At 38.2% G+C, this 13,682-nt stretch overlaps 1 protein-coding gene across 16 annotated transcripts in view; it reads left to right on the top strand.

Annotated features, from left to right (window-relative positions):
* EYA4 (EYA transcriptional coactivator and phosphatase 4) overlaps positions 1-13,682 on the top strand; it is a 281,779-nt gene that overhangs the window by 85,017 nt on the left and 183,080 nt on the right. The window contains exon 4 of one of the 16 annotated variants that reach the window (XM_074368335.1): positions 12,897-13,026. The exons of the other annotated variants lie outside the window; for them this stretch is intronic. Coding sequence (XP_074224436.1) covers positions 13,024-13,026 — 3 coding nt within the window. The 5' untranslated portion in view covers positions 12,897-13,023. The remainder of the gene's footprint in view (positions 1-12,896; positions 13,027-13,682) is intronic. 16 annotated transcript variants of the gene reach the window in all.

The following is a 13,682-nucleotide window of genomic DNA, read 5'->3' as shown; positions in this document are numbered from 1 at the left end:
GTTAGAAATCAGGTTAGAAAAACTAGAAGTGTGTTTGAGTTGGGGTCCTTGGTTGGATTGGAGGACAGGATGCCCATGAACTGGAAATAGACTGTATATCCATTATGATTGAGAAGTGATGCAGAACAGTGTTTCTCATATTGGGATCCAAATACCCAGGGGTCTGCAGATATATTTCTTGAGGGAGTGGCATTCAAGCTTTTAATAAAAACTCCTAAAATTCTATATTTTTGAGCAAACAAAACTGCTATGTCCATTTTGGGGTGAATAATCCATGGCCTTATAACCAAGTACCTCTATGAAATTTTAGTACTGTTGTTTGCATTTTTAATTATACTTTGTTGGTTCCAATTGATCACGCAAGTGTCAACATTTATGTTTTTACCTGATTACTTAATATTTCTTGGATTAGGCGCCACAGATCATATTTTTAATGTCTTAAGATCTAGAAACACAGACCCAGGACAGCAGGCCAGAACAGGGTCGATAAGACACTGCAGTACCCCAGATATTTCCCGTCTCTTCACCCTCTCTGCCCCTAAGTTGTCCAGCTTTCTGAGGTCAGCAGGTAGGAGCTACTCTTCTCTGGAGTCAGCCCATGTTGTTGCCCGCTTGTCTGCCCTGCCCTAGATCTTCACCACGGCTCTCAGACCAGGAGGGCACTGTCCTGTCCTCTCTCCACACTGCCTCTCACTGCCTACTGCCTTTTCAGGTTGCTGCTACCTGACCGTCCATCCTGAACAGAAGGCAGTTACTGTGGCAGATGCTTAAGAATTTCTAGGGCAGGTTATAGTGAGTACAATGAAATAGAAGAAAGAACTTGAAACTCACTGTCACACATCCAAGTTTATAGAAATCCATTGGTCGTGCGTTGCTCACAGGTCATCCATCTTGAGGTCTTTGTTTCACACTGGAATCCCATGACCTCTGTCTCCTCCCTTCTGCACCCCTCCCGTCTTCTCTAGGTATTCTGGATTTCTCTTCTTTGTCCTCAGTAGCCTCAACTTCTTTCACTTTATTTTGCAGAAATTCAGTTCTATCTTTGTCATGGCCTTGGTGTCCAATCTATACCCTGAGAACTATTCTCTTTTATCCAAAGATCCATTAAAAGATACCAAAGTTTTTATTTAAAAAAAACCCTATAAGGGTATCATGTAACTTTTATGAAACTATATTGCCTTTAACACTGATGTTTTTCTTTCTATTATAGTTGACACATAAATACATACATTGACTTAGTAGAGTGTATATAATATACATACATGTATGTTCATTTTATGAACTTTATTTTTCATTTTTATATGCAAAAATACTTGGGAACTAGATGAATTTTCTATTATCAAGAATCTCTCAGAAATGCTTGATGGAATGTTAGTTATAATTTATGAAAGAATAAGAAAAGACACCGCAGTATTTTAGGAGGGACACTGTACTGATGTTCAGAAAAATGGCCTCCAGCCACCATTTTAGTTGGTAGGTGGCCATGTCACTTTGCCTGAGCACCATCACTCCTCTGAGCCTCCTTCCTCACCTGTAACGTTCACCTTGCTTGCCCCCGTGGGGTTTGAGTGAGCCTGTGCTTTCTAGACCATAAACTTTTTTTTATAAACAACTGTTATATCATTGTGTCGATGATCATTATTATCTTCATCATCTAAACTAGAAAGGTCTTTTTTCCCTGGTAAAAATATTCGTAGGTAGGCTCTTCACAAACTTATCTTTGCAAGTGATTTATATGCACTTGAATTAACTGTGTAGGACCCAGACTATGCTTTAGCTCACTGAATAAAGAAAAAGAAAAAGGATATTCTCTTCCCTTCTATGTTGTCATTCAACATTGAAATAAATGCCTATTATTGAAAAATAGAAGTCGATCCTTCTGTTTAAAAAGGACTATTCAGTACTGTGCTTGTCAGACATTTCTTACCTTTCTCCCTTATGTGACTATCCAGAGCAAATTCCTTCTTCTCTAGAGTAAGAGAGCTAGATTCTGAACCCATAGGTGTGAAGATTTATACCATGATACAGTAAGTGTAATTCTCAATATGGTTAAAGGTTCTGATGGTTTCAAAGTTAATATTTTTTTGAGGTTGTGACAGAGTTCTAATTTCAATGATTTTTTTTTCTATTGAAGTATAGTTTATTTACAATGTTGTGTTCAAAGTTAATATTTTTATTTATCCATTTTATTAAGATTTTATTTTTTAGAGTAGTTTTAGGTTCAGAGCAAAATTGAGGGGGAAGTATAGAGATTTTCCATCGACCCCCTATCCTGGCCCAGGCATGGACTCCTGCATTATCAGTACCCACTCCTCAGTGGTACGTTTGTTGCAGTTGATGAACCCACGTATACACATCATAATTACCCAAAGTCCATAGTTTTGGATCCTTACAGTTCACTCGTGATGTTGTACATTCTGTGGTTCAGACAAATGTGTAATGACATGTGTCTATCACCGTAATGTCACATTGAGTATTTTCACTGACCTGGAAGTCCTCTGTGCTCCACCTGTTTATCCATTTCCTCCCCTCACCCCCAATCCCTGGCAACCACTGATCTTTTTACTGTTGCCCTAGTTTTGCATTTTCCAGAATGTTGTGTAATTAGAATCATACAGTATATAGCCTTTTCAGATTAGTTTTTTCATTTAGTGGTATGCATTTTAGGTTCCTCTATGTCTTTTGATGACTTGATAGCTCATTTCTTTTTGTGCTGAATAATATTCCATTGTTTGGATGTACCACAGTATATTTATCCATTCACCTACTGAAGGACAACTTGGTTGCTTCCAAGTTTTAGCAATTACAAATAAAGCTGCCATAAACATCCGTGTATAGGTTTTTGTGTGGACATGAGTTTTTTACCTCCTTTGGGTAAATAGCAAGGGTTGTGATTGCTGAAATATGTCAGAAGAGTATGGTTAGTTTTGCAAGAAACTACCAAACTCTCTTTTAAAGTAGCTGCACCGTTTTACACTTACCCCAACGAGTGAGAGAGTTCCTGTTGTGCCACTTCCTAGCCTGCGTTTGGTATTGTCAGTGTTACAGACTTTGGCCGTTTTATTAAACACATAGTCATATCTCATTGTTGCTTGAATTTCCATTTCCCTGATGACATAGGCTTATTTGCCATTTGTATATCTTCTTTGGTGAGGTGTCTGTTAAGGTCTTCGGCCCATTTTTTAGTGTGGTTGTTTGTTTTCTTACTGTTAAGTCCAAAGTTAATATTTCAAGTTGTAATATGCCATACTGGTTTGTGGTCAACACAATTTTTTTCCAAGTTATACAAAATTAATGTTTCAAATGATATCTGAGCTTCAAAGGATTCTTTAAATGATTGTTCTATAAGTAAGTTTTTCATCTGATTATATATATGCAAGTTCTCCCCTACAGTGGTGATAAATGTGATTGCTCAGAACTAGGACTCTGAACTCACCTGGAAAAAATAGATTTGAAGCTGTATTCAAAGAATTTTATTTAGCCTCAGCAGGGCCACTGTCTTACTGAGGCAATATTCTGGGGCCTTGCATTGAGATCAGGCTTTATCCTTGCAGAGGCATACAGCAGAAAGATGTCTCCAGAAATAAAAAATAATGACATGTATTAGTATTACTTATTAAGCACCTACTAATTATAAGTCACAGTGATTTATATGTGTTATAATTTTCACACATATTTAATTTATGTGTATATATGTAATTTTTGTCTTTGCAGAAATTACCGTTATGATTTGGGTATTTACATTCCCTTTTTTAAGGACGAGACAGTGAAATCTTGGGTTATGATTTTGCCAAAATTCACATAACTGGTGCCAAAGATGGGATCCAAATACAGGTTGTCTGAACCCAGGGTCCTAGTTTAATTTGCTGTATCATATGTATTATTTTTTGATGAATTTATTGAAGAAAGATTGAGTATTTACTCTGTGCCAGGTTCTGTTATAGGTGCTGAAAATAACTGCAGTGGAAAAAAGATACCAAATTCTTGCTTTCAAATATTTTATATTTTAGTGAAATAAAGAAACAAAATATATACATTTGTCCTGTGGTGGTAAGTGCTATGGAAAAAGAGCAAAGATGTGTAAAAGGATAGAAAGTGATGGAAGAAGAGGTGTGTTGACTCTTTTTCTATAGGTTTAATGGTCAGAGACAGCTCCTTTTGTAAAACTGACATTTGATCAAAAACCTAAAGGAAGTGAAAGGATGAGCTGTGAGAATATATGCAGGAACAGTCTTCATGCACAGGGAACAGCAATGCAGTGCTCTGAAGATGAGAACCTGCTTTGCATGAACGTGGAACGAAAATGAGACCATTGTGCCCAAAGCAGAATGAACGTAGGGGAGAAGGTAGGATACGAGATCAGGGTGGTGGTGTGGGGCCAAAACTTGGTCAAGACTGGCTCTTACTTGGCGGGAGATGGGAGTCACTGGGAAGATTTGAGCATGTGTTTCTGACATGATGTGACTTATGTTTTAGATGGAAAATAGGCCATGGGACATAGGAAAGGATTTGGGGGCCAGTTAGGAGGCTATTGCAGTAGTTTAGGCATGATGGTGGCTTGGGCTAAAGTAGTGACTGTGGAAGTGATGAGAAAGTATCAGAATTTTTTCCAAAAGTAGAACGAACAAGATAAGCTAATGGATTGAATGTGGTTAAGAGGAAATAAGGGGGTCAATGATGACTGTAAGTTTTTTGACTTACAATGAGTATTATTATGAGAAAATTTTCAGGAGGGAAGATTGGGAAGGAAATCAAGGGTTCAGTATTTGTATGATATGGGGTAGGTTTTTTTCTTTCCTAAATGACTCATCATTCCAAGCACATTCAGTGGCCTTCATTCTTTTTCATTTATTGTCTTATTTTTCATTTCTCATCTATCAGATATCCATTTATGTCCATTAAAGTAGACATAATTTTGTTGTCCACAGCTTCCATATTACAGATTTTTATCACTTAGTTTATCAGTTTTGGGGGGGCAATCACTGGATCTATTAATTACTGAGGTAGGTGTGTTAAAAATTTCTCACTGTAATGGTGGATTTATTGGTTCATCTCACAATTGTATTTTGGCTTTATATCCATTTCAGTTTGGTTACTGGGTCCATGCACATTTAAAGTTGTTAATTCTTCCTGGCGAATTAGCTTTTATCAGTATGTGTTAATGTCTTTATCAAATGCTCTTTGCTCTAAACTCTATTTGGTTTTTTTATTAATCTAGCTACGACCATCATTCTTTCGCTTAGTGTTTGTGTTCTTGTTTTTGAGCTCATGTTGTTTTTAACTTCATCTGTGGGAATCCTGTGGGGCCTGGATTTAAAAATATGTTCCTCCACAAAGAATTCAAACGTGCTTCTGCCAGACGCCTGGAAGTCCTATCATCTGGTGTTAATTTAACCTAAATTTTGATTTAAACTTTTTTGGCAACCCATGGATCATGAATTTTGATTCTCAAATTGAGTGATTGTGGGCTTGTGGTTAGGAGTTCTCAGGAAAGTGTGTTCTTACTTTCCTGTCTAAGCCAAGGTCAAGACAGGCGTGTGGCCCGACCATCGCCCTCTGCGAGAGGGGGCTTTTTTCTGCTTTATATCTGACGGTGCAGCCATTCAAGGATCCCTCCCGTGATGTGAATGTCCGGATCTTAATATTTCACCTGTTTTGAATGCCTGGCTTTGCCTCATTAAAACCCTAGTTTGAGCTCGGCGGGGATTGACTCTAGGGCAAACCCCAGCCTGTGCTCACTAACCCTGCAGAATTTTGCAGTCTTTTAATTTTTGTTCTCTGGAGAATTTTGTTACTTTCCTGCCATCTCAGCAATGCTTTAAAAGATATTTAATTTTCAGACAGCATTTTTACATCTGCCTTACCAGGAAGGGTTTCTCTGAACGTCTAGTCCACAGTAGTTGTTGCCAGTTCATGAGGCTGTAAACACAGGAAGGTTTGAGGCCCAGCCCAGCGTTGTGGTGTCTGTTCCCAGGTTTGTGGGATAAATATCTTCAGGCTACATGAAGAACCTTTTCAACCTTTGACTCAGTGGTTTTAGTATTCACTAATAATTACTGCCTGAATTAACCAGTATGCCTAGGGCCACAAAATGATGACCTTCAAGGTCTCTTATTTCTTCTACATGTATTATTTGCCATTTTTTGTAAAGAAGAGCTTTCTCCTCTGACTTGTCTACCTTTTTTCTCTTATTGTAGTCTCACTGATTATTTTTAATTAACTGTGTTTTAATTCTTTGCCATTATTACTTTTGATTCTCAAACTTTCCTGAATTTGTTAAGTGGGAGATCTTCAAGCCAACTCCTGTGTCCCCTTGACATGCTTTACTTAGAGCTTCAAGTCCGTCTTCACTCTTGGAGCAAAAAGATGTCCCAGGCTTGCTTTGTACTGTCCCTTCACCAGATCTCGAAATCAGCCGGTTTTCGTAAGGAACCTTGCTTCATTTTGGGGATGGGGGAATGGCATTCATAAACCAAGATCAGAGTTCTAGATGCATGCATTGGTACTGGAGTGTCGTTATATTTAGGCCCTTTCAGTGGAAACAACTAAAAACTCTAATTTTTAAAATTGTACATTTGTACTAATATCCTCTATTTACAGAGTTTATATGTTCTATAAAAATCAGTGACAGAAGCAATAACATAGTGGTTATTAATTGCCATTATGAGATATACTGGCCTTGGGCAATTGACTTACCACACTGTGTCTTTCTTAGCTTCCACGTCTACAATACCAGAATAATAAAACTACCTACCTAGGAGGTGTTATGATAAGTGTGTTGATGCATGTTAAAACTGTCCCTGCCTCAGAGTATGCACTTTATAGTCATTTGCTAGAAATGTTAGGTTGGACCTTATGGAACTACCACTGTTTGACCATTTTTGACTTACAAAAATGGTAATTTCATGTGGTTCAACATAATAAATGTATGAGTACCTTCATTCACTGAGTGCCTCTTGGGGGCTGGGCACCACGCTCTGCAGTAGACATTTAAAGAAAAGTACAAGAATCCCTGCCCTGAAGGAGATGCGAGAGAAGTGATGGAGCTATAAATAAGGTTTCTCAGTAGTGCTTTTTATGTGGTGTAACTCTTCTTAGGTTGTCATGAGTCCGTTGGGGGGCACGAGACAAAGTCTGGACAATCTCATCTAGAGAATGAGAAAAGTAGTGTTTTAGATTGGAGACCCCAGACTTAAGGTGAGAACTCCTGTGGGATGTCCCAGGGAGTAAATAAGGAAAACAAACCATGGACGCAGTAATGTGTGCAATTATGCAAACAAAAATTCTAATCATCGTGAACCTATTTCCATAATATGACAAAAATTAGTATATACATTAGAATCCTCCTTATTCCTTTGTTGATGATGGAAGGATCTTCTTTCTCTCCTTCATATGTAATGCAAACCCGATGCCCTAGTGATATTTTTACCATTAGAGTGGTGCCTTTAAACATTTAACATAAAGCTAACAAGTGCTTATCCTTCACTATAGTGCTACGAATAGAAGTTTACGGGATGACTAGTAATAGTTTATTCTCTCATCATCTCTTATTAGATGTTAATGTAATAACTCAGCCACCGCAAAAAATGAAATATTGCCATTTGCAGCAATGTGGGTGGACCTAGAGAATATTATATCTAGTGAAGTCAGTCAGACAGAGACAAATATTATGATATCACTTATATATTATAAATGAATAATAATACAAATGAATCTGTATACAAAACAGAAGCAGACGCACAGACATAGAGAACAAACTTATGGTTACCAAAGAGGAAAGGGAAGCAGAAGAGGGATAAATTAAGAGTATCGGATTAACAGATACAAACTACTATACATAAAATTGATAAACCCAGGATTTACTGTATAGCACAGGGAATTATACTCAATATCTTATAATAACCTATAATGGAAAATAATCTGAAGAAAGAATAAAACCGAATCACTTTGCTGTACACCTGAAACTGACACTACTGTAAGTCAACTATACTTGAGTTAAAAATGTCAATGTGATGAGAATAACAGAATTAGCACAAATATGTGGCTGAAAATAGCTGATCTTCAGGAACTAGTGTCTTTTATTGGCCAAAAAATAGTTAATCTTGGTATTAATCACACATATTTGTATAAAATAAATGCATTGTGACTCGGTGTTTGTTAGAAGTGATGCATTCTTAGACTGGCTGCTGTCATTTTCAGATGAGCTTGAACTGGTGGACATGTCAGAATGAGTACCTTCTCACAAAACAGCCTTTTAAAACTTCTACTGAGCTCAGTAGTTAGATCATTACCACTCTGCTCTGCTTGTCTTCTGTTACTCTGTATGACCAGTTATTTTTCTGGTGCTTACAAAATTAAAAACAAAGTTTTTGTAAAATTCTAGAAAACTTCATCTCGCTGAAGGCCGACTCTAGTTGGTCTTGACTTTTCATACCATGTGTTTCATATTTTGTACAGTTTTGACTCTAATGAGACTGGCATACCTATGTGAGTCACGGCCATGAATAGGACATGTGTGTTTGTGTTTATGCTCTGTAAGAGGGTTCTGGAACATGTATAATTATTATAATCATAAGAGTGAATTAAACCATCTTGATAAGAACTAAATATTTTAACTATTCATTATTAAAAACCTTTAGAGAGAAATTTCTTAAGGAAAACATGATGAATGAATGTTTATCTTTTAAATATTATACTATTATACTAATCACACGAAAATTCTAACCACCATTGTCTTTGGTAAGTTTTTCCCTTTGTATATGTTCTGCATTTGCAGATTTTTCCCTTGGTGCACTAGTATGACTTTTAGGATTATCAAGCTTTGGTGGGTTCCTGGATCCCTTTTGAGGTTATTTTTTTTTATTTGTGAAAAAAGCAATGTTCTAATACAAAGTAAGTGACAATAGCTGTGCACATAATAACAACACCTGCCTTACTGCATCTCAGGCATTGTGCTGAGTATTCCGTGTGCATTACTTTATTTAATCTTCATACAACCATGTAAAGTAGATGCTGTTTTTATCTTTTTTATGTATGAGAAAACTGGAACTGTTTTATAATGTGGCAACAAGGACCTACTGTACAGCATAGGGAACTATATTCAGGATCTTGAATTAACTTACAATGGAAAAGAATCTGAAAAAGAACATATATGTATATGTCTGAATAACTTGGCTGAACATTGTAAATCAACTATACTTCAATTAAAAAAATGTAAAAGCCAAGTCAGTGCTGGAGCTGGGATTTGGAATGGTCGTCAGGATTCAAGTGCTTACCCGTTGTGGTATACTTGGCTTATTGTGCTGGTTATCATTGATACTTGACTCGTGCAACCAATTTTTTGTCAGTGTGCACTTTAGATAAGGAGATGTGCCGGAATTCAGAAGCAGGAAGCTGATAATGACATGTTCATGGAGAAGCTCACAGTCCGCAGTCTACTGGGTTATGCATTATTGAGCTCCGAGTACCAGGAGCTGTGGAGATACAAAAGAGCCTGGGTTGAAGACAGGGGAAGCATCAGGTTAACTTCTTGGAGGAGAATGTTTAGGCTCAGCTGGCAGAGAAGGGGAGGGGAGGGTATTCCAGGAAGGGAGGACAACGTGTGGAAAATGGTGGTTTTGCAGGTGACTCACAGGCCAGATTTTGAAAGGCCTTGGATGCCTGGTGAGAGTTTTGACTTTTGTTGTGTGCACTGTGGGGAACCGTTAAAAAGGTTTAAGCAGTCATAGAATTGGATTTGCTTTTTTAGAAAGATTTCGCTAGCAGCCCTGTGGGAGTTTTGTTACAGTCAGAGAGCGTGCACTTAGGCAGACTAGACTGAAGGCTGTCAGGACTCCATGGCCTGAGCCTTTTGGAAATAGGGCAGAGATAAAAATACCTGACTGCCTGAGATTTCAATTTAATACTAGAGTTGTGGTGCATTAAGTTGGTTTTTGGAGTCTAGACAATGTATTCTCATGCACCAAAATCAATAGCAGTTTTTACAGCTTATTTCATTAAATAATTGTTTTACAACTGAATGAATTTGGAATTTATTCAGCAACAAATTGTTCGTAACAAATGGGCAGTTATGCTTTTAATGTTTTAACTTAGTGGCTATGTTCTGCAATGAAGTTGAAACTTTTAAGAAAATATATACACACTACACACAAATGCACACACTTAGGTATCAATTTACTGTTTACTTTATAGTAAAACCCAAGTAGCTGTAGATTTTGAAAACTAAAATCTTAAATCTTTATGAACAGATGACAGCATTATCACTATGTGATGATAATAAATTGATATTTGTTAAATAAAAATCCTTTTGAAAAGTTTATAAATTAAAATTTTTCTATAGTCAGGAAATACTGTATCAACTACACCAATCACAGAGAAAAGATTTATATTATTAATTTAGTGCAGGGGTCTGCAGACTTTTCTGCAAAAGCCAGTTAGTAAATATTTCAGGTTTTGTGGACCAGTCTGTGTTGTAACTACTTCACTCTGCCTTCGTTGGGTAGAAGCCTTCACAGCCAGTATGTAAATAAATGAGTATAGTTGTGGTTCAATAAAACTTTACAAAAACAAGTGGCGGGATTTGGCCCACAAGCCCTAATTTGCTGACTCCTGCTCTACAGTTTTGTCTGTTTGCTTGTATTTGATTCTTAATTTTATTGTAAGATGCAGGCTTGTGCTGAACTATGCTGTGTTTGGTCCTAGGACTTGCTTAGTGAAAGCATATTGGTTTTCAGTGATTTCTCAGTGATTTTTTTCTTCTTAGCAGCATAGATTAGTTTTCTACTTGGTAGAACTAGATATACTAATTTTTTTGTTTTGTTTTTATATCCTCATCTGTTTGAAACCAGTGAAGCCGTTCTGCATGGTGATTTGACTGTAGTTTGTTCATTTTAATTATTGCAGGTATTTACTTAAACAGAGACAGTCGCATCAAAAGCCCAGTTAGAGGCAGATGACTGAGCCAGACCCGTCTCTTCCAGCCACTGTTATAAAACTGGAGAGGCCAGTGTTTATATGTTCCCTTTCTTTCTACTGCCTCCAAGCTGGTGACTGTGATGAGGCTCTGTTCTCCCTATCTGTCTGCCTTTCCCCATTCCAGGGGTCAGCTGTTAGAGATTTTGAATACTTTACTAGCATACAGTGAAATTTTTGCTTAGAAACACTAAGTTATTTGAGTCCCTATAATTGGATGCAAAACAGGGTATTTCATTTTATTCAATCTTTTAAGACTTGGTTTAGGAGAAATATTCTTTTCCTTTAATAGACACAATATAAATTTTACAATACAACCAATTCTTTTAGTTCAAACTAAATATCACTCCTTTCATGTTATCTTTCTTATCCCCCAGCCTGAAATGAGATCTCGTGTGTGACAGTTCTCATAGCTCCTTGTTCATATCACTCATATAAAGTTGATGTGGCACTAAATTTCATATGCGATTATTAGCTCCTAAGTTGGACACGGGCGGAGTGGGTGCAAGGCTCAGGTAGGGGAAGGCTTAGCTCCTTCATCTTTGTGGTGTTCATGGAATCCAACACAGTAACTCACACAAAGGTTCAAATAGATGTGTTGGATGAATGAATGAATAAGCAGATATTCTCCTTGAAGGAACAAGAATGGTATGTGACACTGTTGGTAGCAGTGACTTCCCTTCTACACCCTAAATACATAAGCTTTCTAGTCTGTAGCCATCATTCAGTTCAAACTTGATTCACCGTAAGTCCTGTGCTATGTACGTCTCATTTTAGATTTGGGGGATACAATAATTAATTAATTAGTTAATTAGTTGGTCATTTAGTTAATTATCTAATGGGTAAGGAAAACATTAATATATTATTTTAATAAAATGTGGGACAGGCATCTCTGGGAGCATGTGCAGGGTTCTGTCGTGGTCTAAAGGAGAGTACCCCAAGAGTCTCCTTCAGGAAGATGGGCATTTTTTCCTTCTCCTACATTCCTAGTTAGATCCTGAGATGTGAGTACAGGCAAGCTAGGGCAATAGCAGTGGGAAGAAAGCAAGAACATTTAAGCTGAAGAACTGGGTGTAGCAAGGGCAGAAGTGGGTGAGACATAGTGGCCTGCACTGGGAACCACGAGCAGCTCTGGCTGGAGGGCTGGGAGATGGTTCTGGAGAAATAGACCAGACTGTGGAGGGTTATGTGCATCATGGTAAGAAACCACGAACTTTACCTTGAGAGGCAGAGTAGCGTAGTGATCATGTGTGCTTTCTAGAGAGTCTGAGTGTTTGTCCTGCCTCTGTGTTTCACTGCCAGTTCAGGTGCCTTCTCCATTTTTTTCCCCTGTAAAGGGGGGATACAAATGATCTATCTTCTAGGGTTTGTTCATTAATTCAACAGTTAATTTATGAGTACTTACTGTGTTCCAGGACTTTGTAGGCACAGGGAATACAGTGCTAAATAAACAAAAATTCCCGTCCCAAGTTGCTTACATTCTGGATGGAGGGCAGTGGGGAGATAGCCAATGAACGATGTAAGAAAAACATGTAATGGCCAGGTTAGGAATAGGGAAAGGAGGAGGTTGCAATTTTAAACAGAAATGTCAGAGAAGACCTCTTGGAGAAGATGACAGTTCAGTGAAGACCTGAAGGAGGAAGGGGTCCTGTCTGTGAAAGTATTTGGGGGAAGAGCATTCCTGGCAGAGGAAACAGCCAGGAATGGACCCCAGGATGGACATGTTTGAGGAACATAGGGAGACTCTGGCTGGAGCAGAGCAGCTGAGCAGTAGGAGATGGTGGGAGAGGTAATGGGGCCCAGAGTTTGTAGGTCTTTGTTGGTCATTGTTATGACTTGGAGATGAAGCATTGGAGGATTTGGGGCAAGCAGTAACATGATCTGACTGTTTAATAAGAACACTTTGGCTTCTATTTTGAGAATAGACTCTGCAGAGCAAGGTCAGAAGAATGAAGGCCAGTTAAGAGGCCCGTGTGATAGAAGACGAGTGGTGAGAAGTGGCCTTTGTAAAGATTAAACAACTTGTAAACCACTTCAGTTGGTTCCTGGCACATGGTAAGCAAACAGTAAGTATTTAGCTATTAGTTAGTTGGTTGTTAAAAGTTAGAATGACATTCAGCAAAGAGGATTCAAAGCGTATTCTTCGACTCTCCATTGCTGAGCACAGTGCTCTTCGTGAGTTCATGAAAAGATTGAACGTGCCTTTTTTGGCAGTTGAGTGAGAAAAACGTATATTCTGTTACCAGCGGAGACAGGACAACCTTACCTGCTAAAGGCTGCCATGAGGAGTTAAGCATGGGACTGAGGACTGAGCCCCACAACAAGATAATCACTACGGGGGGAGCCAGCATTGTGCAGGCTGCTTCACGTGTTTTCTCTGCGTTCTTCTCAGTAACCCAGCGTGGCAGCCATCATTACACCAGTGTCTGTGTGTCAGAGGAGGTGCTGAGGAAGCTGAGTGCCTAGTCAAGACCATAGAACTGGGAAATGGCAGGCCTGTGTTTGGAAACCAGGTCTGTCTTTTTCAACTAGGTTAGATTGCCTCCTATCTCTTCAGCATTTCAAGTAGGTCATACAAAAGAGTAAAACATGTAAGTAAATAAACGTACGGAGGATATATCTATATTTCTGCCATTGCTTATAGTTCTTGAGTAACAGTATTATATATGGGCTTAATAAATGTTATTGTGTGCCTGTGAGTGTGTATGTGT

This window comes from Camelus bactrianus, chromosome 8 (assembly GCF_048773025.1).
Source record: "Camelus bactrianus isolate YW-2024 breed Bactrian camel chromosome 8, ASM4877302v1, whole genome shotgun sequence".
NCBI lineage: Eukaryota > Metazoa > Chordata > Mammalia > Artiodactyla > Camelidae > Camelus > Camelus bactrianus.
The sequence above is the reverse complement of the archived record's forward strand: the minus strand, read 5'-3'. Positions and strand labels throughout refer to the sequence as shown.